The 25,448-nt window shown below is 41.4% G+C and overlaps 2 protein-coding genes across 10 annotated transcripts in view; both read right to left on the bottom strand.

Annotated features, from left to right (window-relative positions):
• NIM1K (NIM1 serine/threonine protein kinase) overlaps nucleotides 1-3,035 on the bottom strand; it is a 66,749-nt gene extending 63,714 nt beyond the window's left edge. For all 3 annotated transcript variants that reach the window (XM_045079526.1, XM_045079528.1, XM_045079527.1), the window contains exon 1: nucleotides 2,843-3,035. The gene's annotated coding sequence lies outside the window, so the exon portion shown is untranslated. The remainder of the gene's footprint in view (nucleotides 1-2,842) is intronic.
• A 10,252-nt stretch (nucleotides 3,036-13,287) lies between these two features.
• ZNF131 (zinc finger protein 131) overlaps nucleotides 13,288-25,448 on the bottom strand; it is a 30,610-nt gene continuing 18,449 nt past the window's right edge. For 5 of the 7 annotated variants that reach the window (XM_045079524.1, XM_045079523.1, XM_045079522.1 and 2 more), the window contains 3 exons: nucleotides 22,092-22,777; nucleotides 15,744-15,874; nucleotides 13,288-15,092 (listed from right to left, as the gene is read on the bottom strand). In XM_045079524.1, coding sequence (XP_044935459.1) covers nucleotides 14,406-15,092; nucleotides 15,744-15,874; nucleotides 22,092-22,777 — 1,504 coding nt within the window. In that variant the 3' untranslated portion in view covers nucleotides 13,288-14,405. Of the gene's footprint in view, nucleotides 15,093-15,743; nucleotides 15,875-22,091; nucleotides 22,778-25,448 lie in introns of those variants that run through there. The other 2 variants (XM_004737938.3, XM_045079525.1) reach the window with 2 other exon arrangements.

Raw genomic sequence — 25,448 nt, 5'->3', positions numbered from 1 at the left:
TACAGTTTTATTTTTCTCTCTACTCTTGAATTCTTCTCACCATTCCTACTCTGTCTCTCTTCCCATCCTAATTTTTCTCTGTCTTCTCTGACTTGTATTTTTGTCTCTCGGTTTTCCATGTGGTTAGCTAAAACGACTTGAATCTTTTGAATGCAACTTGCTCATCTGTAACACTGGTTAATATTCCTGAGTATCCTGTATAATACTGGCTGAGTTATTCATCTTTGAAGTTCTTGGGAGAAAGTAATTTTAGAAGCTGCAATCTATTTAATCAAATTGTAGGCTATTACCTTCATAAGTAATTTGAATATTTTCTTCTCTTGAAACATATAACTTCAGTTCTAGAAAACTTTTTCTAGAATGACAATAGGAAATGACAACAATAGAATGAGACTAATTTTATAAACAACTGGTCCTCTCAACAACGGAAAGAAATCAGCCAATGAATTAAGGCTTTTTAGTCCTTAGTGAAATACTGTAATAAGATTCAAAAACTGAAATTGGATTTCACATTATATTTTAATTTTTAAATTTCTCAAAATGAAACTATATATTTGACTGAAAACATTAACCTACTAGGAAGAAATATTTTTTTCTTTTAAAATTCTAAATCTGGAGGCTTTCAAATTTTCCAGTCATGTTCCATCAATGTACAAAATTGCTTTTATAGGATACATTGCTCAGGAATTGTGGATGTATAAAGAATTATAGTTCTTAAAAGACACGAGCATTTGCTAATGAAACTATCTGAATGATGCCACTGCTGTCCCCAGATGAACCATCTTAACTAAACCTAAGGCTTAAACCAAGAGCATAGAGATCTCTATGGCCTATTGTAGTTATGACCAGGAAATTTAGATTTCATACAAACTTGCCTTTATTTTAAATGCAGTTTAGTTACTAGAATAAAACACACAAATATCAATCCACTAAACTAAATATCCAATCCACATTTTTTTCCTAACACAGAAGGAGGCCTCTCTGAAGGGTGTTCCAGGCTTACCACTGAACAGTGGTCAAGCCAAAAATAAACCCAGGAGGCAAATTCAACAGCACACAGAACAGGAGTCCATGGAGAACAGGACTTAGCTTTTCCTCCATTCACCTCCTTCTGGGATCCCCACCCACATTCCCCCATCTCCTAATTAGACAGCTAATTAGGACTCCAGATTTAAATGCTAAATGGGGAAGGAGATCTGGTGCCAGGCCAGGATTCCTTTAACATCAAACACTCTCCTCCTTCACCCTTCTCCCCTCAGCCCTGCGAGCTGTGGCAAAGGGAGCTGGCCCAGCAGGCTGATTGGCTGGAGGGCAGTGTTTACACTTAGTTGTCTTGAGAGGGAAGATCTGTCTCTCAAATGGCAAAGTCTGAAAAGATAAAACTTAAAAACAACATGCCTAGGCTTTTAGTACTTTAATGAAAAGAAACAAGTATCTTATAAGCTCAATTATTATTACCATGGTGACATGGTGGGGGGGGGGGGTACGTGAGGAGATCTCAAGAACAGTTCCTGGTTCCAGCCAGGCAGCGTCTCAACGGTGCCGGGCGACTTCTTCGGTTACCATGGCAACCAAAATTAGAAGTGCTTTTGCAACACTAACAGAAACCATCTTTTTAAGTGCTTCTGTGAATCACATTGAATACTGATGATGCAAGTTTGAGTGATACATATTTTTCAAACATTAACACGCGCGCGCGCGCACACACACACACACACCATATTGGCATAAACAAATATTCTTTTTAGATTCCCCCTTGAAATCTTGACTTAACTTGGAATAGATTTTTCGGTCTGTTTTTGTTTCCCTTTTGGATTCCCGCGGTCTCAAGTGCAAACGCAATTTGTTTAATTTCCAAACTTGTCTGAATTGCACGGGTAAGAGCTGAGAATGTGGCTCATTTGCTCCCGTTTTGAAACGGGGTGAGGAATGGGGTGGGGGAGGGTGGGTCTAACAGAGAGTCCCCTTGTCTACCTAACTGCGGAGGACGAACACGGGGGGAGGGTGGGGTAGGGGTGGGGGGAGGAGGAGAGGCAAGGAGGGGAAGGAAGAGGGAGGGAGGGAAGGGAAGAAGAAAGTGCGGACCGCTGAATCTTTGCTGCCCGAAGAGCACCTTTATCTCCACCTGCCCAGATGTTGTGTCCGGCACACAAAAGCTGGCCAGAAGTGACATTTTAAAGACCCCGTTGCCATCCGTTCCTGGTCATCCCGGAGTTCCTAATACTCCTGAAGGGACATCCGGGAAGAGGCGACGAGGTTCTTCCTTACTTGTGCCGTCTTCAAAAGAAGCACGATTCTTTAGGGAGCATCGTGCTGCGGGGCGGGCCACAGCCCTTCGCTGTCACTGCCCTCACTGCGAGCCCCCAGCGCTCGGTACGAGCTGTCCACACCTGGGCTCGCGCCCTAGGGCTCGGGCTCCCGCGCCAGGTGTGCGCCGGGCAAGGCGCGAAGCCTTTCTCCCCGGCTCAGGTGCGGGCGCGTACACCGACGGGGGCCCGCACGGCGCCGGGACTGGGGGACACACGCGCGCCCACACCCGGGGCGCCCCCCGCCGCGCAGGCACCCGCCCGCACGCGCCGGAGCACCCGCGCCTCCCGCTGCAACGCCCTCTGCTCGCGCGCGCCGACTGCCCGAGAGGGGCCGTCCCCCGGAGCGCCCACCCTTCCCCTGACCCCAGCTCTCCCCCCGCCCCGCCGGCAGTCGTGTCTCCGTTCCCCTCTCGGCTCGCGGGGGGCACGGGCGCCGTTCGCAGCCCCCAGCCCCCGCCGCGGGTCGGCAACCTGGCGGAGGAGAGGCGGGCGGGGCGGGGGTGCCGCCTGCGAGCCCCGCGGCCCTCGCTTACCTTCGTGGCGAGCCCGGCTGACGGGCCCGGCGGCGCGGGGCCAGGAGCTGCCGGCGGTTGGCGCTGGAGCGCGCGCCGCGCGGTGGGTGCGTGGGTGGCGGGCGCCGCGGCCGCGCGGGAGGCTCCCGGAGCTGTCAGGGGCGGCCGCCCTGACCGACAGCGGCCCCAGCAAACCCCGCTCGCGGGCCCCGGCCCGGGCTCTGCGGCGGGGGACAGAGGCGCCCCGCAGCGTTTCCCGGAGGACCAATCGGGAGTCGAGGGCTGGCCCGGGGGAGGGGGCCGGGGGGCCGGTCAGGCGCCGGGACGCGGGCCCGGACCTCGTAGGCCGGTTTCTATGGCAGCCGGGAAGGAGGGGCTGGAGGGAGGGGGTGCGCGGCGCGGGGACACCCACCGCCGACACTGGAGGAGAGGGGTTTGGCCCTCTCGCAGAGAGAGTCCCTCCTACTGCACGGATGGGAAGCGGCGACACAGCCAAAATAGGGTTGACACAGTCCTCGTCAACTCGCTTCCTACCGAGCCGCTCGAGCCTCTAGATCAAAGGTTTCCGCGTCCTTGGGAGACCGCGACCCAGTAATCTCCCCAACAGAACGGGGGTTTTCAGCAAACCACCGCGACAGCTCTTTCGGGTGAGTCTGGCAGGGTTTAGTCTCTGCAGGAAGAAGTGCTAATGCCACCCTCTACCTGGGTCCCTCGCAGACACTAGGTCCGGTCCCATTGGTACCACTTAGGCAGTGAGTCCCTAATCTCCCGCCTACTCCCAGACTGTAACATTCCGGCTGATGATAGGTGGCAGATATTTTTGGCAGGGTTTACAAACAGGGAAGCCAAGTCACTGAACTGAGTGTTGAGCAGGGAATGCGATTCACAGAGTAGTAAAGGCATAGAGATTATTTACTGAAGTTAAAGTACTTCATTTTACAGAGGAGGAAAGTGAGGTCAGAGAAGCCAGTTAACAAGGGTCACAGAGCTCCATTAATGCAAAGCCAAGAGCAGCACCCCAAGTCACAGCTCAGTGAGCACTCTTCCCACCTCCTTGCGCTCCCATATTCTGTATTCCTGATTGCCAGGGTAATATTTACAAAAGCAAAAGTGCTAAGGAGACAAATAACTTTAGTTTAAAAATCTACGTATGGTAGAAATTAGGGGAGCCAAAGATTCCTTTTTTTAATTTGCCAGGCCCTATTACAAATACTTTCACAAGAGTAACTGATTAAATCCGCAGAACAACCTTGTAAGTTAGGTATTCTTGTTACCGTCCTGTTTTGACCCACGAGGAAAGTGAGACCCAGAATTGTTACTTGACTGCTGGAGATCACACAGCCGTCCAGGGCTGATGCTGCTCTTCCTGACTCTGCTGCCTCTTGATGAAGGGGGCCAGGAACAGGAACAGCAAGAAACAAAACCTTGGACAGCTCCAGGGACTGGTTATTGAGATTGCCAAGGAACCAAAACAACTTGGAATGATTGCTTCCTTGGTTGATGAGAGTGGTTATCTCCTTGTGTAGGATAGAAGTTCTCTGAGAGAAAGGTTTGTCTTTAAAGGGAGGCCCTTTCCAAAAAAGACAGAAGGTGGTTTTTTTTTTTTTCTTTTAAGAGCAATCTTTAAAATAGTACATGCCATCAGTTGGTTTTGTTTTGTTTTTTGTTTTTTTTAAGATTTTGTTTTTAGGTAATCTCTATACCCAAAGTGGGGCTCGAACCCACAACCCTGAGATCAAGCATACTGAGCCAGCCAGGTGCCCCTTGTTTTCCTTCTAAAGCAATAAAATACAGGGTAAGACTTTACATGTTTAAAAAATATAAAATTCTCCTTGAACCCTATAACATGGCTGTACATAGGATAGGAGTTCATAAGGAAACTGCCTAGAAGCCAAGAGCCTCAAACTCACAATGTAACATAGACCCTCTCCTGTAGACCCTCTCATCATGCCCCCATAGAGCACTATAGATGCTAGATTCTAATGGCTTGTAAGGTGACTGAAGACTTCCGGCTATCCCAGAAAAGGAAAACTTCATCATCAGAGACCACTTTCAAAGTCCATTGGCCAGATTCCATTCCAGGAGCCTCCTGTATCCCTATTTCTCTGGCAGCCATTCTGCTAGGGCCAATTCCCTTGCAAATCAGGACTTTTCCTTCATGCTTTCCCTTCCCTTGGAAGTCCTCGGATCCATACACACACACACACACGATTTCACTTAATATGTTAAGTGAAGTATATTTATATATTATAGAATATATATTTATATATAATATATAAATAATTATATATAAATAATATAAATATAAACATTATATTATATATAAATATATATATATATGTTTAGGACTGACTTCTCATTCAATTTCTTCCTCTTGAAAAAAGTGTTATTTTTCTTCTAGAATGGCCATTCAATAAGTTGATTACAATGTAGCAGTAGATAGAAGTATATAGAAGTTAAAATTCTTGTTTGGAATAGTATAGAGTATTTTCAACATATTAAGTGAAAGCAAATTTACAAAGCAGAATGATACAAATTCGTGATATGTTTGAATAGAAGGAAATAGACTAGATATTAGTAATGTTTTTTGTTATCTGGTGGGATCACAGGTAATTTAAATGATCATCTTAATAGTTTCCAGCACTTTTTTTCTTTTTTCTACAATGGACATATGTGCCAGAATTCTATTTTCGGAAGAATTGAGGAAACAGTCCGACCTAGTCAATGTAGGTCGTCTCAGTTTTCTAACCCCTGCTCCATTGTGTTGGCAGAAAATAAGTCAAATACAGTCTTAGGAACAGTCCTGCATGGTTCTAACACAGGAGGTAGTGGTTCTATGCTTGGAGAAACACTGGCAATGGCTGAGAGTTTAAACTCTTGAGACATAAAGTTACACCTCGCCTCCTAACTCTGCCACTGATTAGCTGTATGAATTCTTTTGGTTTCAATCATTGTCTAACCTCGGGTTCTTCCTTTGTGCCCTGGGAATTGTGAGAATTAATGAGATAAAGTTTCTGGCAAACGGTTAAATTAGGCTGCCTTAAACTAGAGTCCATGGGGTTGGGGTCGTTAGTAGGAGTGAAAATGTGTTAAAGAACACTTTCTCTACAATCTAAGTAGTTGGGACTGCAAACAGGTCAGTACTTCTTCTAGTAAGTGCTTAATAATAATAGTTATTACTATCTCATGTTCTGAAAGATTGTTCCACGTTAGGTTCTACTCTAGGGCATATAGGGGCATTTTACTTTTCTTCTGGACATTGTTACTGGTACACTGTGTCCCTATGGGATGTGAACCTGGACTAGGGTTTTCCGACCCCTACTTTTCCTTCCTCTTTTCCTACCATAGGGATATCTGGCAAATCTTGGAAGAGGAGGTGGGGCAAAAGTTTTCTAAGCTGCATAGTGGTGTAAGGTTGGATCTACAACTCAAAAGGCATATCTTTTTCCAAAAGAATTTGTCTTCTTCTTTTTTTAAAATAACTTATTATTTGCCAGAGAGAGAGAGTACACACAAGCAGGCAGGGAGGCAGGCAGAGAAGCAGGCTACCTGCCAAGCAAGGAGCCCGATGTGGGGCTCGATCCCAGGACCCCGGGATCATGACCTGAGCCGAAGGCAGAGGCTTAACCAACTGAGCCACCCAGGCATCCCAAGAACCTATCTTCTTTATCCTGCTAGGTTTCTCTGTGCTTCCTAAGTCTGATCACTCATGTCTTTCAACAATTCAGAAAAATTCTCTATGACCCCTATCTCGTGTTTTACCTTTCTTTTAGAAATTCCAATTGGATATTTTTTATGGGTTATGTATGTCTCATTCTAGCTCATGTCTTTTCTCATGTTTTCCAGATTTTTACCTTTGGTTTAACTTCTTTTGTATTCTGGTAATTTCTCCAAATCGACCTTATATTTAACTAATTCTCTTGAGCTGTAATTAATGAACTATTTAAACTGAACACTGATCTTTATAAACCTTGACAGTGCAAATATAACGAATTCAGGAGGAGGAAATATGAGAATGCCAAGTTCATCCTTTCACAGCAAAGGGTCAACTGACAAGTTTAAAACTGTATCACAATTAGTATTTGTTAACATATTTGTCCTTCACTTTATAAGAATCTTTTGAGAACTAATATTTCTTGCAGTAAAGAGAGATTTGTCTGTGCCTTACTATTTTATTCTGCTTATTTGTTAAATTCAAGCAAAATTAAACTGAAAGAATTAAAACTATCATGGCAATGCTGTTTTTAAAAGTACCTCCCACATCTCTCGCCCTCCTCCTCTTCTGCCGCCTTCTTCTTCTCGCCATTCTCTTCCTTCTTTCGTGTGTGTGTGTGTGTGTGTGTGTGTTGAGCTAGATATTTATATATTTATGTAATGTTGACAATAGTTATTTCTGGTTAATCGATCTTAGATTTTTTTTAACTTCCTTATTTCCTAAAATATGTGAACCTTTTACTTGAGTAGGTGTGATTTAACATCAATAACCAAAATGAAGAAGAAAGAGGTTGCAGGGGCACCTGGGTGGCTCAGTGGGTTAACCCTCTGCCTTCGGCTCAGCTCATGATCTCAGGGTCCTGGGATCTAGTCCTGCATCAGGCTCTCTGCTCAGCGGGGAACCTCCTTCCCCCCTCTCTCTGCCTACCTCTGCCTACTTGTGATCTCTCTCTCTCTCTGTGTCAAATAAATAAATAACATCTTAAAAAAAAAAAAAGAGATTGCAAATTTCAGTAGCCAAGGGGCCACTAGCTCTCTGTCTGCCAGTCAGCTTAAATTCTATTGCTATTCTTCATACTTTCAATTCACTTCAGATCTTCCCGTCTCATCATTTACTCTAATGTTCAATATTGAACTTTCTTCCTGAAGATAAAATACAACAGTGAAGAGAGAAAAAAACAAACTGTGATCTTGAGAAATTTTCATTATAAAATCTGAGTCCCTGAGATCCTCACTATAGTAACAACTGTACTCCAAACTCTTCTTGACTGTGTAGCCAGCCATGTATAGCAATTAGTGTAATATGTTCTCATAATTGGCACTTGGGTATCATTTACAATTGGGCGATGCAGAACAGCTTAAGAACCGTGGGCCCACTGATACTTAAGCAAAAATTATCTCTTACGAAAATTTATAAAAATAAAACGTGACACATTACCTTTGTTTGAATCTTTAGTTTTTAATGGGCGCCATTTTAATGGGACTAGTGTTCTGAACCCATAATATTCCTTCCACAAAATTTCACAGCTGTATCTAATAGATAACTATCGTTTCACAGGACAGTTTCTGTCCTAATATAGGCGGTCTACCAGACCACAAAACCACAGTTAGTCTCTTAAGTGAATTCATATATTGGGATTTACTTTTCAGCAGATACTAACATTTTGTGTCTAAAGTATGTTTGGGTTACTCAGAAGAAGCATAACTATTCCTAGACAATCATTCTGATTTGGCTTTTTTTTAAAGATTTTATTTATTTGAGAGAGAGAGCGAGCACAAGCAGCAGGAGCAGCAGCAGAGGGAGGGGGAGAAGCAGGCACCCTGTTGAGCAGGGAGCCCAATGTGGGGCTCATTCCCAGGATTCCAGGATCACAACCTGAGCCACCCAGGCAACCCTGATTTTTTGGTGTTTAATTTCTTACTATTCTCTAACATTTGTCTTTGTAGCATTTTCATTTTAGAAACAGGAACAATTGTTTACTGAGAATAAACAGAATGTTCTTGCTTGAAATTAAAAAACCTAAGACAGCTGCCTTAGCCCGGAGCCCGGTCCTTTACTTGAATGATCAACATGAACAATAAGTAACAAGATATTTTTAGAGTAGCACCTGGCTACACTACAAAAAAGAGACCATCAGAAAGGTCCACTCCACCCGCAGCTCGCCTGTGCTTCCCTGAAGTGATCCATGCCTGTTGCTCCCTAATTGACCCTGGTTCCAGGACTAAGGGTGTTAGTATTAGCTGGGAACCGTTAGACAGGCAATTTTGGGGACCCTAATCCAGACCAGTTGAATCAGCAACTCAGAGTGTGGGGGTCTAGCAGTGTGCGTTTTAACAAAGTCCTGATGCACACCAAGTTGGAGAACCTTTGTCAAGCCCACGTGCCTCAGGGCAAGGCGATAGCAAGCAGACATCAAAAGACAATTTGCGGCATGTATCTTGCCAGCTTTTCTGATCTCCTGTTCCCTGAACCCCCAACCCCATATTCCAAAAAGAAAATAGATGTCTCAGCTTTTGCTCTGTGCAATCCAATGTCATCAGCCACAAAGAGATCTCATACAAAAGTTAACTGTTTCAGTGATCAAGATTGTCGTCTGTGGAGTCAAGTTCCCTGGTTTCAAATACTGGCTCCATTCTTTACCAGCAGTTTCTCATCTCCGCCATCCCTTACTTTCCCCATTTATATTTACCTCAGGAGGTCATTGAGATGATTAAAATGTTAAATGTTCAGCATATGATAAGCAGTTCATAAATGATGCTATTAATCGCTTCTCGGCCTTTTGGCTAAGATCAAGTGCATAAATGATGCTATTATGTCATGACATTTTTCTATCCTAGGCCATATTTTGGTACAATGCCCATCAAGGTGGCCATTGCTTCAGGTGAATAATTATGTGATATTAGGTTTTAGGAAAGGTAAGAAGAAAAAAATATTGAATTCACAGCCTGCCTTCCTATTTACCATGTCGACAGCATTAATGAAGTAACGTTTATACAACGCAGAGTAATTTTAAGATATCCCCATAAGCTCAGGGTACATTTGTAATGACAGCCTCTGTTTACCATTTTGAAGCACTACACTTCTAGGCCTCCAACTATAAGGGATCCTATTAATTGGAGGTGGTGGTGAGGGTTTAAGTTTTAATTCCTGCTGCTTCTCATTTAACTCTTTTATAACAAACTGTGTAAGAGCTATAGCACAGCTCAGCACATTGTATCTGAAAAACAACTGAGCTTGTTTCCCCCTCTCCTAATGTAACTAGCAGTGCAGTGCGAACCTCATGAATGAGAAGCTATTAAAAGTTTTGTCCAACAGAATCAAGCTCAACTTTTAAGGTCAGGCATTTCCTTAAAATTTTGCATGGCATTGTTATAAAACATTATTTCCAGGTGAACATGTTAATGACCATCTGATTATGGGTTTTAAAAAACCCATGTTAATTTAAGATGGACTTAAATTAAAACGGACTTGATTTCCTGGTAGACTTTATATACTTTTAGGACTGTCAGTACTGTTGGCTTATTCCAGTTATAAAGTGGGTAAATAGTCTAGACCTTCAAAGACTCTTGCAGTATTGAAATCTTTAATTTCAAGTTAAATGTAACAGAAACAAGAAAAATTTTATTTCCACTAAAATATTCCCATTTTAATAGTGTATGAGGATGGCAGTCTTTGTGTTTTTTTAAATATTTTGATTGCCAGAGAAAGCTCGAGCAAGCACAAGCAGGCAGAGTGGCAGAGGGAGAGGGAGAAGCAGGCTTTCCTCCATGTGGGGAGCCCGATGCGGGGCTCAATCCCAGGGCCCTGGGATCATGACCTGAGCCAAGCGCAGATGCCTAACATACTGACCCACCCAGAGTCCCTGATGGCAGCCTTTTTAAACTCGTCAGACTGTAAGAACCTACTCTCTTTGTACATATTCAAAAGATTTCTGGGCTTTAAGTGTATTTCCTATTAGGGTTCAGTTTAGTTCTCCTTTGAAACTGATTGTAGGTGTGGTATAATAAAAAATACATATATAGGGGCACCTGGGTGCCTCAGTGGGTTAAAGCCTCTGCCTTCAGCTCAGGTCATGACCCCAGGGTTCTGGGATCGAGCCCCGCATCTGGCTCTCTGCTCAGCGGGAGGCCTACTTCCCTTCCTCTCTGTCTGCCTCTCTCCCTACTTGTGATCTCTGCCTGTCAAATAAATAAAAATCTTAAAAAATATATGTACATGTACATGTATATGCATATGTATTCAGTCTTATTCTTGGCACAGAGCTCTTAAAATCCTCAGAATTTCCTGAAGACACTTGTCATAAGCTTTTTGCCCATACCTGAGTTTCTGCTCATGAGGTGATCTTGACACTGGTCACCAGAACCAACCACATGATCAAAGGGCTAGAACGATCAGCCACACCCCAGAGGTGTGGAGATACTGGAGAGGGAGTTCGATAATCAATGACCAATGATGTAATCAAGCACATCTAGGTAATGAAACTTTAGTAAACAAGGTTAAGGGGTTAAGAGAGCTTCCAGGTTGGTGAACACATCCATGTGCAGGAAGATAAGAGCATTAGGAGGTCATGGAAGCTCTGCCCACCTCCCCATACAGCTCCCCTTTCCCCCAAGACAGCTCTTCTATTTCACTCTTCCTGGGTGGGTTTTTTTTTTTTTTTAAGATTTTATTTATTTATTTGACAGAGAGAGATCACAAGTAGATGGAGAGGCAGGCAGAGAGAGAGAGAGAGAGAGAGAGAAAGAGAGGGAAGCAGGCTCCCTGCTGAGCAGAGAGCCCGATGTGGGACTTGATCCCAGGACCCTGAGACCATGACCTGAGCCGAAGGCAGCAGCTTTAACCCACTGAGCCACCCAGGCGCCCCTGGGTGAGTTTTTTTTAAGAGATTTTTAAGTAATCCCTACACCCAACATGGGGCTAGAATTTAAAACCCAGAAATCAAGAGTTGCATGCTCTACCAACTAAGCCAGCCAGGAGCCCCTGGTTGTATCCTTTGTAATAAAACTATACTCATAAATGTAGTGCTTTCCTCATCTTGGAGTTGTTCTAGTGTATTGAACCTGACAAGGGTGGGAACCCCTCATCTGTAGTTGGCAGGGCAGAAGTGCAGGCATCCTGGATACCTCATTTTTGGCTTATCTTGCAGTACCGATCACTTAACTTATGGAGTCTATGCTAATGCTGCCTGGTGTCAGAAGAAACTTGATGGGACACCCAGGTGGTGTTAGAGAATAAAAGTACTACTGTCTGTAGGAACAGTGGAGTAGGGTAGACCGAAGAGGCTCTCCATTCTGCAGTGCATGTGGGATTCCTGTGATGACCAGTATCTGGCATTCTTAAGAGGCCCAGCTGTCACTGTAGGTGGACCTAAAAACCCCACTAGGAATAAAATGGGAGGAATAAAACATTCAGTTCAGTACTTAAATATACATCATGGTTTCTCATAGTTGTTTTATTATATGTAAAATGTCTTTTGCAAACTGCAAAGTGCTAATCAACATAAGGTTTATCACCAGTAGGTAGCTTTCCTCTCTTGCAATTAAATTTACTGGCATTCAGGTACAGCCTTTGTACCTTTTCGGGAAAGTAAAATAAACCATACCTGTCCCTCAAACCTCTTTTGAAAGGCCTTGCCAAATCTGAAAACTCAAGTGTTAACACCTTGTTGTGCCTCTGTCCCTGATCTCTACCTTGTGGTCAGATCTCTTGAAAGATGATGTTTAAAAATAAACCTCACTTCATACCTTGGCTTAAAGGGTACATCATGAGCTATTTTCAGCATTCAAAATTCACTAGATACTAACTAGCGATTTACATACTTAAAGCCACTATCTGTCAGGGATTTTTTTTCTTTTCAAACTACAATTAACTCAGGGACGTGGACATCTTATGGGAAACTGAAAATTCCATGTAATATAATTTAACTCGACCATCAGTATTTTCTGACTTCAAAGAAAAAAATATATATATAAACACCCAACGGCCAAGCAGAACAGACCTAGAAATGTGCATATAATTTTTTGATCTTAAAAACTCAACTTTCTATTCCTGTTTATTTCTAAATCTGTGACCTCTCCAGTTGTGGGAAGCCATTCTCTTTCAGATAGTTCATAAATGTGATGCCATTTAATATTAGGATTACCAAATGAGGATAAGCTGAGTTGATCTTTTAAATTACCATACTAGGGGGTGCGTGGGTGGCTCAGTGGGTTAAAGCCTCTGCCTTTGGCTCAGGTCATGATCCCAGGGTCCTGGGATCGAGCCCCACATTGGGCTCTCTGCTCAGCAGGGAGCCTGCTTCTCCTCCTTCTCTCTCTGTCTGTCTCTCTGCCTGTCTGTGATCTCTGCCTGTCAAATAAATAAATAAAAATCTAAAAAATAAAATAAATTACCATACTAGTAGTAAATTACCATACTAGTAGTAAGTGCGAAAAGTATATTAAAAATAGGCTATATTTAGAAAATTCCATTGGCTGTTGTGTCCTTTTATGTTAGAACTGCAAATGCCAACCTCTGCCTTCTTCCATTCTTTTGAATTGATTTTTAGGGATTAGAGGTACATATTGAGAATTATATTAGTTCATGTATCAGTAATGTTAATACAAGTAAGATCTCTGACCACAAATCAACCTCTACACTTGTAACCAAAAGGGGGAAAAAAAAAAAGAGTCATGAACACGTAATTTTAAGCTTTACTTTAAAAATGTAAGTATCTCCCAATATTAAACAGGTAAAGAAAATAGCATATTGGTTTATTTTATGTGGTTGTTATATTTTATTTTCCAAGTAATACTGATTAAAAATATTTACACACCTACTTTTAAGTCCACAGTTTAGCACTCTTATTTGTATGGCTTTAAAAGTTATAGCACAAGATCTTTACATTAAGGATCGGGGGGAAAAGATTCATTCAAAACAAAGCCTGATATATTATATACATGTTTTTCTCTGTACTTTATTTTAAATACATTAATTTTTAAATGATGCTCATCTTTTTTTCATCTGGTGGTAAAATATTAGTGCAACTTTTCATCAAAAAAAAAAAAAGTTTACCACAGATATAAATGAATTTTCCCAATTGGAAATGGCCCTTCAGTTGCCATTAAATGAAACTTCCCAACCTAACTTAAGTTACCAAGAAAAAGAATTGGTAGTTGCCATTATAAGCAAAAACATAAAACTACTACAGCATCACCTACATTGCTCCTTACAACACAAACTTTGAAAGAACCAGAGACACTTTATAGAAGTTTTGTTGGTTTTGAAAAGGCACATGGGTGTGGTTTTTTTGTTTTTTACATTCTAGAAATTTTGCCACCACCACTCTGTTCCTGTTGCAGAGATGACATCCGTGACTATCAGTAAAGACAAGAAGGTTGTTCAAACTAAAGCAAGCCAGAAGCCAAAAATTTAACTGCACAGTAACAATGTACTTTTCTTCATGCAGCCTTGTGTTTCCTATATATTCAATTTTCTAACATGCATTAGAATACATAAATTTGTATTCTAATGATTTTACGTTTGATTTTACAACATGGAAAAAATCTGAGAAAGGACGTGACCTGGGAAAGAGAGAAGGGAGAACCCTCATCACAATGAAAATAGATACATTCGTACCCAACTATATAGTAAGAATATAATCCATTTAAGTTTCCAGAAATAACACTTCTCAAAGCTTCCCATTCACTTATGGGAAAGATATCTCCTCTGTGGCATTAAGTGGGGGGAAATCTGTTTCAACAGAAACAGTTCACAACAGGAAAGACTTTAACTTTGGTCCACTTGTCTGTTAGCCCAAGGACAGTCACACTGCCCAACATCAGTTCAAAAACCCAACACATAAATTTAAAAATATATTCATTTGTTATTTCATTCTAAAACAGGCATAGGTGTTCTGTTCTCATTCCCTGCCCTTTCAGCTTGGGAATCCACTGTTGATTTGGTCTCTAAACCATCAGCATCTTCATGATCTTCCCTGGCAGCCTCAGCACAATCTGCTTGGGTGGGCTCTCTCTCCTCCTGGTTCATGATTTCAGGGGTCACTTGATCCAAGTCGGCTTCTAGAAGTTCAGTCTGTACTTCTACTGGCATCTGATTTACCCGCTCGACGTGCAGCTCCTCCACGTGTACTTCAGTACCTTCTTCAGTCTGAATTCGACCCACTTCTAGATAACTCACCTGGACCTGCTCTGGAAGATCGCTCATATGTGAATCATGCACTTGGCTGTCCTGGAGCAGATCAGGATGGACCTGTTCCACAGTCACTTGTGCTGAATCCACCTGAACCTGAAGCAATGGTAACACATGCACCTTCCCAACTTGTTCTATAATAGTCATTGACGTCACAGGTTCAGTCTGCACACGTGTTTCTACTGAAAGAACTTCTTCAGTTACTAGACGCTCTGAGATATTGTGAGTATCACTGAGATGCCTCCTTAATTCATTTCCTTGCATAAACCACAAGTCACATAAAGTACAATGGTTGGGTTTATCTCCAGTGTGTATTACCAAATGATCTTTGAACTGGTCCCAGCTGTTAAACACACTGTTACAGACCTGAAATAACCAAACATATGGTTTTAACAATACTAATATTCAAGCTGAAGAAAACCTGAATGTATTTATTCTCTTTAAGGAAAAATTTGAATTTTTCTGAAAAATATGATACAATGTGGTCTAAGATTTCATAACTGTTTTCTTTATTGGATCTTTTAGCTGATGTAGCTAACAACTGAAATACACTTTGGGAAACATTTTAACACTGCCTTCATTGCTTAAATGTCATATAAATCCAAAGACTATAAAGTACCAATACTATAATTTCTCCCACAATATCATTACAATAAGAACAATTACATTATTTGGGTTATATACACACTAATCATGGAAGAGCTGATCACAGCTTGTCAGCCCCCCACTGCCTCATTCCCAAATTCTAATAATTGCTCAATGGTTAAGAATAACCACAGTTTCAGATTATCTATTATTTAGGACATAATTTTATTGACATTGGTGTCATCTTGGGTTGAGTAAAAAAAAAACAACACCCCAATCTTCATTCTAAAGTGAAGACAGTGATGCTCTTTACTCTCATTCTTTCCAAACTATCAGCCCTATACTTTTACTCTACACTCTGATACCCTTTACTTTTAATGATTTAGAACAAAGACCATTCCTTTGCTAAGGAGAGAATACACCCACACATACCTGACATTCATAAAGCTTCTTTCTTCCCTTTTTTGCCCCTACTCCAGTCTGGCATGCAGTCAGATGACATTTGAGGGTGCTATTTCTAGCAAATCGTTCATGACAATTTGGACATTCAAAAGGTTTTTCACCTATTACAATAGAAAAAAATTATATTGACAAATGAAGAAAAAAAGAAAAAGCAAATAATTTTTTTTCTTTTTGGTTAATTCTAATAGAACCTTCTTGAAAGAAGATCTGAATTTGTAATTCAGATGTTTCCACCACATCCAAAAGACTCTTCTAGAGGTGAAAATAGTTGTATTTGTGCTTATAACTGTTGTATTTGTGTTATAATTGTATTTGTGCTTTGAGGAAGAAATAAAATTTGGATCTGAGTTGTTTCATGTTTTCGCTGTTTTTAAAAAGCTGTATATTTTTCCTTAGGTTAAAACCAAGATCAATCTCTCTTTTTGGGAAATGCACCCACAAGCGTTTTTTGAGCACTTACTATGTGCCAGACCCTGTGCTAGGTGATGAAGATAAATAAATTCTCCTTTTTAAAAACTCTGTATCACAGGCCATAGTGTTTTATGAAGGTAAATACATAGAAATGAGCACCTGAGATGTATCAGAGAAGGCCTGTTTCAGAAAAAAGGGCAATGGAAAATGTACTGCAGCAGCACAAAAGAAGGAGTATTGTGCCTGAAATGAAGAAGAGAAGGAGGAAGTTTATTCTAGGCAGAAGCATAGAATTATAAAATAAGATGGTGGGTGAAGAGTAAGGAGGAAACATATCAGTAACGACTCCCAGATCTCTGGCTTAGAATACCAACCACAATAAAAAACACAGAAATCCAAGTAGGTTTGGAGTGCAGCGTGTTAGGAAAGATTATCATTTCGTCTGTTGATTTGAAGGTACTCAAAGTGGAATAGTCTGGTAACAGCTATATATGGACTAATCTGAATCCAAATAGAGGGTGGACTGATACACAGATTAGGAGTTACTTTAGGTGGTAATAAAAACCTCGGATGTGTTGTGTGATAAAAGAATCAAGGACAGAACTCAATGAAATACCAAGTTAAAACACAGGTAAATGAGGCAGCAGGTAACAGAATCAGAAGAGCCAGAAGCAGAAGAAAGAACACTGAGGGAAATTAAGAAACTTCAGGAAGATGAGGCCAGTAAACAGTGTCAAACTGAACAGAGATGTCAGGTAGGACAACAACAAGGGACTGTACTAACTCAAGTGAGAACAGTGTTGAGTGATACGATGGTGGGGTTAGAAGCCAGATTACCATGGAATGAGAAGCAAGTCAATGAAAATAGTACAGAAGTTCTTCCCAAAAAGGCTTGGAAGTAAAGAGAATGGACGGTTTTGACAGATGACACATATACGTCATCTGCGGAGGCAGAAAAATACAAATCAGGAACCAAAAGGCCTAATTTAAGGTCTGATATGATTTTTTTCCAGAAGTCCTCAGTGAGGAGGTGAGATTGTCAAATGACTGCAATAATTCCAGGATTTTTTTAAGGGTTTTTTAGAGCAAGTGGGTTGAAAAACCAAGGGAATTATGCTTAGCATGCAAGAAAAAGTGATTCAAGCTGTATACAAGGAGGACAAGGTAAGATAGGCAGAAACTGGGGCAATAAGCTAGGTGGAGAGGGATGTGGAAGGACTAGCAGGCTAACTGAAGTAGACTCCAAGTAAGTGAAGGAGGTTTCAAGGGAGAGCATGATGCTTGCAGAGAACAGGCCCCAGTGATGAGGTCCTAGTTGTGACCTCCACACTAGTTAAGTAATTTTGAGTTGTGTTTTTTCTTTAAGATTTTATTTGCCAGAGAGAGAGTGCACACACAAGTAGGGGGAAAGACAGAAAGAGGGAGAAGCAGGCTCCCCAACAAGCAAGAAGCCTGATGCGGGACATGATCCCAGGGCACTGGGATTACAACCTGAGCTGAAGGCAGCCATTCAACTGACTGAGCCACCCAGGCATCCCTGTGCTTTTTCCCTGACCAAAAAAAATTATAGTTTATTCTTTGTATAATGTTCATGAGATGAAAAAAAATTAGACCTTAGAGTCTAGAATTAGTGTTGGTCCACAAACTCCTTTTCAACTTGTCAAATATTGGGAGATACTGCTCAATAAAAAAGTTAAGTTTTGTGATTTTAATAGTGTATAATTTTTCACTATAAATATAAGTTGGTATAGCTTCTTTAAAGGATAATTTCATGACATATACCAAAATTTAAAATGTATATATTCTTTGACTTGGCAATTCTGCTATTGGACACATACAGAAAGATAAAAGCACAAGTATGCCTATTACAGCATAGTCTGTAATAGCAAAAGACTAGCAACAATCGAATGTGTATCAACATAGGTAAATCACAGCACACCCATGCACTGAAACACCAGGCAGCCACGGGCGGGGGCGGGGGGTGGCGTGGCGGGGAGAACAAAACAAGTATAGATTCCTGCATTTTCATTTAAAGAGTTTGAGAGAAATGTCATGACACTGTACTGCATGTCTCTATTTATTTTCCCCAAAAAACTTGTGTGTTCATCTGTGGTGACTCAAAAATGCAAAGAACAGACAAGGAAAGATAAATAAGAAAATGATGGCAGTAGTTGCTTCTGGAGAGATCTACTAAATCTCTCTCTACTAATCATTGTACATCATTTCAGCTTTTGTCATTTGAGCTTTTGCTATTTTAAAAATTAGTAAGTCCAATAAAATCTAGAAATATCAACAGATTAATTCTGTTTTAGATGTGTAGACAGCACAGTCTTCAAAGTGCTTTTACCGTATTATTTTACTTGCCATTTCCCTGTAAAGTAGGTATCATTACCCATATTTACACAGATGAGGAAAGAGGCCCAAAGATAAAGTGATCAGTCAAGTTCATCATACTGGCAAATGTCAGAACTAGAGCTGGAATCTAATTCTGATTTCCAGACCCACATTCTTTCTCTAATTCCATACGTCCTCTCTGGGAAACAGGTAACATTTGAAGACATGGTTCTCTTCTTCAGGTTCTCTCTCATACTAGGTGTTCCACAGGAAATCCATCAATATGTCTGGTACCGCCCACCCTAAAGTGCTTACCCTTCTGTATTTTTCTAAGTTAATTAACCTCCAATCCTGTAAGGCACCCAAACCAGAAAGCTGGGATTTATTCCCATATTTCACTGGTCACCAAATCCTGTTGATTCTGCCTACTTAATGTTATTCACATCTCTAACCCTCTTCCACTATCACTGCCTTTACTCCACTCTTCATTTTTGATTAAACGTTCCAACAGCTTACACCTTGAAGGTTTAACCCCACTCCAATCTATCCTGTCAAGTCATCACTCTCAAACATAAAATCTAATCCTGGTTTAAACTTCTTTAAATGACTCAGTCTTTCAAGATAAAATCCAAATTCATTTACGGCATTTATGAAAATAACTATATGATCTTGGCTTCATCTTCCATCACTTTCTCTCCCCTGCCTTTGTCCACGATGCCTAAGTGTGTGCCACCTGGTCAGCCTTCCTAACTCTTCCAGCTACATCTCCTGTCATTCCTTCACTTGGACCCAATCCTCCAGCTGTAATAACCTATCAGCAGTGCTCCAAACACACGGCTCTCTTTCCTCTGTACCTGTGCATGCTTCATTTCTTGTGCCTGGAATGCCCATCTCCTGGCTAACTCCTTTTCCTTTGGGAGTCATTACAGGGTGAATGCTCCAGGAAACCAACCCTGTCTCATCCATCATAAACAAACAGCCCAGGCAGGCATTCCCATAAGACAGCGTGCTGCCTTCTACCAGCCCTTAGCCTGTCACGTGTAACGCTGTCTGCTTGTCTCCCCCAACATAAGGGTAAGCTCTTTGAAGGCAGGGACTCTAACATTTATCTCCATGACCAAGTAGGTTGGCATTACTATTTTCCAAATGGAAACAAAATAATTCAGAAGACAAGTAACCACCAACACTTTGCAAATCAGGGGCACCTGGATGACTCAGTCATTAAGCGTCTCCATTAAGCAGGAAGCCTGCTTTTTTTCCTCCCACTCCCCCAGCTTGTGTTCCTGCTCTCACTGTATCTCTCTTGAGGTCAAATAAATAAATAAAATCTTTAAAAAAATTTTTTTTTGCAAATCAAGCTATAGACCATATTGTATGCTTTAAGACTACTGAAAAAACCAAACCACTAAACTAATAAAAGTATGCAAAATATGAAACTGAGGGGGATTTATGTATATTTTGAGGATAGGAAACAGGAATGGGATTGTTTCCTTATCTTTACACTGGGATTGCTATAAGCAAGAAATGATCCATTCTTTATTAACATAAGCACAATTTACAACTATTTACTTATGCTCCTCTTGAATTCAAGTCACTGATCATATCTGCAACTATCTTGTTACTCATTACTAGTACAGTTAATTGAGGTTAAATGCCAACAAAAGTTCAGCTTGCTTTATGTGTTGAACTGTTTTCCCAATGGACATCTAGTTCTATATTTTGTAACAACTACTTTAGTTATCTCACATAATTATAAAGATAAAGACATACAACATAATACGCTTTAGCTCTACATTCTGCTGTTTAATCCAAAATACAAAGGATAGGATGTGGAAAGCATATTTTAAAACTTCTAAAATAATCTGTGTTGCCTGTTTTTCTTTTTTTTTTTTTTTAAAAGATTTTATTTGTTGATTTGACAGACAGAGATCACAAGTAGACAGAGAGGCAGGCAGAGAGAGAGGGAAGCAGGCCCCCTGCTGAGCAGAGAGCCGGAGGTGGGGCTCAATCCCAGGACCCTGGGATCATGACCTGAGCCGAAGGCAGAGGTTTAACCCACTGAGCCACCCAGGCGCCCCTGTGTTGCCTGTTTTTCAATAGGTAAGTCTCCAGGTAATGTTTTGGGTAAAGAGAAAATTGCTTCTACTTTTACATTACTAGAAGATAAAGGTGACTGATACCTGTTGGGATACTGAAAGCCCTTATCAAAGGATACTAGTTACCAAGTAACATTTATTTACTAATTTAATGTGCTGCTGGTATAGCAAGTGTTTTGCAAAACTAAGTTACATTAAAACAGATGGGTATTTAAGGACCAAAAACTATTACTACAGGCAGTTTCTAAATATATAATTCCTAATATAAATATTCCTTTATGATTGAAAATCAGATAGCATTTTCCCAAAAGATAAATGCCTATTAGTTACGCAAACTAGTATCCGGAAGCTTTTTAAATCCATATGAAGACTTAAGTATGAGATTCTGTTTCATGTAACCACTGAATATTGATACTGACATTTATTCAGTCCCTGAGTATTGATACCAAGCATTTAAAGTGAGGGATACCATACCACATTTATCTGAATCTACCTCTTTCCTCAATTTGAAGCAGTATGCAGAGAGGAACTAAGGACAGCAAAGGATCTAGGACAAAATTTCTTCGAAATTTTCCAAACTCCAGCAAAGACAAAGACTCTGAATGGTATGGAATACCTATGTTGTATTCACTGTATTAAACAGTCTAAACAGCTTTAGCCACCACACAGAACTTGGGGACAAGTATCTAGAGTCTGACACTTAGCACACCATATCCACTGCTCTCCCCCCACACACGATTCAAGTCATAGCTAGTAGCTCCTGTGTGTGACACAGGAGACTTAACAAAGAATGCTTGAGAGGTGGAAAGACAGAAACTCTGAAGGAGGGGAAAAGAGGCATAGGGGATGGATGCAGAACTCTAAGGACCAGAGGCCCACAGTGGGCATCCCTGGGATTGCTTCTGCATGCCTGAGAGGGCTTCCAGGAGGAGGGAAGTAAAAGACTTTACCTTTCTCATCTCCTGGCTGCCCATCAGTCCTGACACTGGGTGCTCTTGAAGAGGTGTGGGAAGATGAACATATACTGCCTACCTAGCTACCACCTTGGTACAGGTGACCAAATGTACACAAAGGTATAAACATGCCAGGGATTGTTCCTAAGTGTACAGATCTATGTAATGTATAAACGAGAGACGGGAAATGTAAAAAACAGTAACAGTGAAGATTCCATATAATTAGGACTTCATAATTTATGATCCTTAGTAAATAATCACAAACTGCTTTGTGTATTTCTTTAAAAATACAAAAATTGGCAAGGCGTTAAGAGTAACAACTACTTTCCAAAATTGTTATGATTTTTGCTTTTAAAGTAGGACTATTTCAATAAACTAGTATCAGAAGAACAATGTGAGCTCAGCCTGCATATTAGAAAATACAGGAGATGGCTGCTGTTATTAAAATAAAAAAAAGAATTAGACGCTCAGACTTGCAGTGAATGTGGAAATATGCACTTTTAACATAAGGATTTGCTAGTTACCTGTATGTTTTCGAAGATGCTCTTTAAAATGTCCAAAGTGGTCAAACTGTTTCTCACAGTATTGACATATGTGAATTTTTTTCCCAGTTCTTTGCTTCTTACTGACTCCACCTTCTTCGAGGTGGTAACAGTTGAGGTGCTGTTTCCATGCGCTCTCCCGAAGATACCTTTTATTGCATATTTCACACTTGAAACTCTCAGTGGAGTGTGATTTCATGTGTTCCTTAAAATGGTAAAACAATTTAAATGAACGGTTACATTTCTCACAATGGAACAAGTCCTTCACATGTGACAGCTGAAGTTCCACAATTTCAATACCTTCTACCTGTTTGCTTGTGGGGTCAGATGCACAACCATCTTCTTCTTTTATCTGCCCTTTTCTATCACCTTGCCGGTACTTGCTGGTAATATCTGCCAACAGTGCCAGGGCGGAATCATCAGAGGACCCTGTGCTCTGAATGTACTTTATGGACTGCTTGGCAGAAGCCACTTCCTCCAACGTTTCGATGCCTTCATCTTCCACTTCGATTGTGCCTTCGGCAATCTCCACCTCAATTTCAACAGGTTCTGATTCTGCAGAGGGCAATGATTCAGTGATAACATTTGAAGTTTCTGCAATCTTTCTTTTTTTTGCCTCACTTTTTCCTGTGGTATTTTCCTCTAATGGAGCGGAGTTTTCTTTGTTCCTGAAACACATAATGTATGGATTTAAAAATCCGTAAGGTCAATGGAAATCCTAGCAGGCTCTGGGAAGAAATTGATAAGTTCATAGAAAAGTTTATACGGAGAGGCAAAAAACAAAATCGGAAGACTTATATAACCTAATTTCAAGACTTACTGTGAAGCTACAATAAGTTAAGACACAATACTGGTGACAGACATGAAGATAATGGAACAGAGTCAAGTCCAGAAACAGACCCACTTGTTCAATTGATTTTTGAAAAATAAAGGTTCCAAGGTCATTTAATGGAGGAAAGAACTTTTAACAGTGGTGCTGGAACAACTGGTCTTTACATGGAGAAAATAAACTTCAACTATCACTCTTCAATCACACACTCAAATTATTTCAAAATGGATAACAAACTTTAACGTAAGAACTAAAACGTCAAGAGAAAGGCAGGAGAAAATCTTTGTAAAATTGGGTTACTGAAAGATTTCTTAAATAGTACGCAAAAAGCAGAAGACCTAATGGCAAAAATTGATAGATTTTTGTCCTTTGTCCTTTGAAATAGTTAACAAAACGGGGACACCTGAGTGGCTCAGTTGGTTGAGCTGCTGCCTTTGGCTCAGGTCATAATCCCAGCGTCCTGGGATCGAGTCCAGGACATCGGGCTCCTTGCTCAGCAGGAAGCCTGCTTCTCCCTCTGCCTCTGCCTGCCACTATGTCTGCCTGTGCTCACTCTCTCTGACCAAAAAAAAAAAAAAGTTAACAAAATGGTAGGCCGCAAACAAAACAAAACAAAACAAAAATCAAGCCACAGACCTGGACAAAACACGTGCACACATTTATCTGTCAAAGGTCTGTACAGACAGTATAAAAAGTTTTCTCACAATCCAATACCCTAAATAAGAGAAGACAACTACTGGGAGACAATTATCCATGAGTCTCATGTTCCTGCACATCTCCTGCACTGACAGCTCTTCTTCGGCATTCTCTTCAAGGCTGTCTGCAGTACAGCCAGCAATCTGGAAAGACAGAGAGTATGGCTCCCTCTGGGCAACAGTTGGGCAGCTTTGCTTGCAGTCCATCATCTAAGATGTGGGATTCCTACTCTGGAGATGCTTCAGCTGTGATGTAAACCAACTAGACGCACTGCATTCACCTGGGCCACTCTATGTCACCCCTCTGGGGGAGAAGGGAAAACTGGCACAAATATAAAACTCGTGCTCCTTACTGTGCAAAAAGTAAAATCTTTCTGACTTAACAAATATCTTTTATCAGCATCCGTGAAACTATGAAGGATAACTTGTTGCCTTCAAATAGGGTAAACATCTCAGATCTGCCACACTCCTTGCCAGGTTTTGGCAACAAGGACAGGATGCCAAAAAAGACAAGGTTTTCTGGAGGACAAAGGATGAGGCCCCACAAAACAAATAATAGGATGTGAGGAAGTCCACTGGAGCTGGCAGCAAAAATGCTGACCAAACTGTATGGTCAACTAGGCAATGCATGGTCTTCCACTTAACTGCCTACTGTAGGAGTTAAACTGTGTCCTTCAAAGATATGCTGAAGTCTTGACCCCTAACACCTGTGAATGTAACCTTATTTGGATATCAGTCTTTGAACATGTAACTAAGTTAAGAAAATTGGTCATTAGAGTGAGGCCTACTCTAATACAGCTCTGTCTTTATAAGAATAGGTACATTTGGACACACGCACACAACAGGAGAGAGACAGAAGACAGCAATGTGAATGACGATGGAGGCCAAAATTGGAGTCATGCTGCCACAAGCCAAGGAACACCTGGGGCTGGCAAAAGGTGGGAGAGGCAAGGAAGGATCCTCCCCTAGAGGCTTCTGAGGCAGCAATGCCCAGCTAACACTGTAATTTAGGATTTCTAGCCTCCAGAACTGTGAGACAAGACATTTTTGGGTCCCAGTTTATGGTACTTTGTTATGGCAGCCTCAGAAAACTGAAACACCTATAATGAGGAAAAACTGGAAGTTGCAGGATTAGTAGCTGGCAGTAAGTTCCAGGACAGCTGCTAGAACAGTTCCCTGGTGTTGCAAACTCTCCCAGGGTTGAGGGGAGGACTTCCCTGCCAGTCTGGTGGTCAGCCTTAAGTCTAACTCATCAAAACAACTGAGATTCACGGGGGGGCAGGGGTAGAGACAGAAGGCCCTGCCCCATTACAAATAAGTTTCCAAAACTAAGGGTTACAGGAGGGACACTTGCAACTGCTACTAACAGAAATGAGTCATTAGAACTTCGCCTAGTCCACGTGAAAGATGAGGGGGCGTGGGCCTGGGTGGTCAGTTGGTTAAGCCTCTGTCTTCAGCTGAGATCACAATCCCAGGGTTCTGGGATTGAGCCCCACAACAGGCCCCCTACCGCTTCCCTTGGTTGTGCTCTGTCAAATAAATAAAATCTTTAAAAAAAAAGAAGAAAGATCAAGAAGAATGGCAACCTGGGCCATCACAGGGCTCAGCCTCTCCTGCAGTGTTGTCTTGTCCTCCTTATATCTACGTGGAGAGGACTGTAAAAGGTCTCGGGAGTTTTTCCCCCGCAGTACTGTCCTGGCTGTCACAAGGGTGCTACAGTGCTCTTGGGGAGATTTCTTTGAGACAAACACCTGTGGTGAGGCACTGACTAGTAAATCTTCTTGCCAATTGGGTTTATAATGCTGATGAAGATGA

The sequence above is a fragment of the Mustela putorius genome, unplaced genomic scaffold, assembly GCF_011764305.1.
Source record: "Mustela putorius furo isolate JIRA1106 unplaced genomic scaffold, ASM1176430v1.1 tig00000407_pilon_pilon_pilon, whole genome shotgun sequence".
Classification (NCBI taxonomy): domain Eukaryota; kingdom Metazoa; phylum Chordata; class Mammalia; order Carnivora; family Mustelidae; genus Mustela; species Mustela putorius.
The sequence above is the reverse complement of the archived record's forward strand: the minus strand, read 5'-3'. Positions and strand labels throughout refer to the sequence as shown.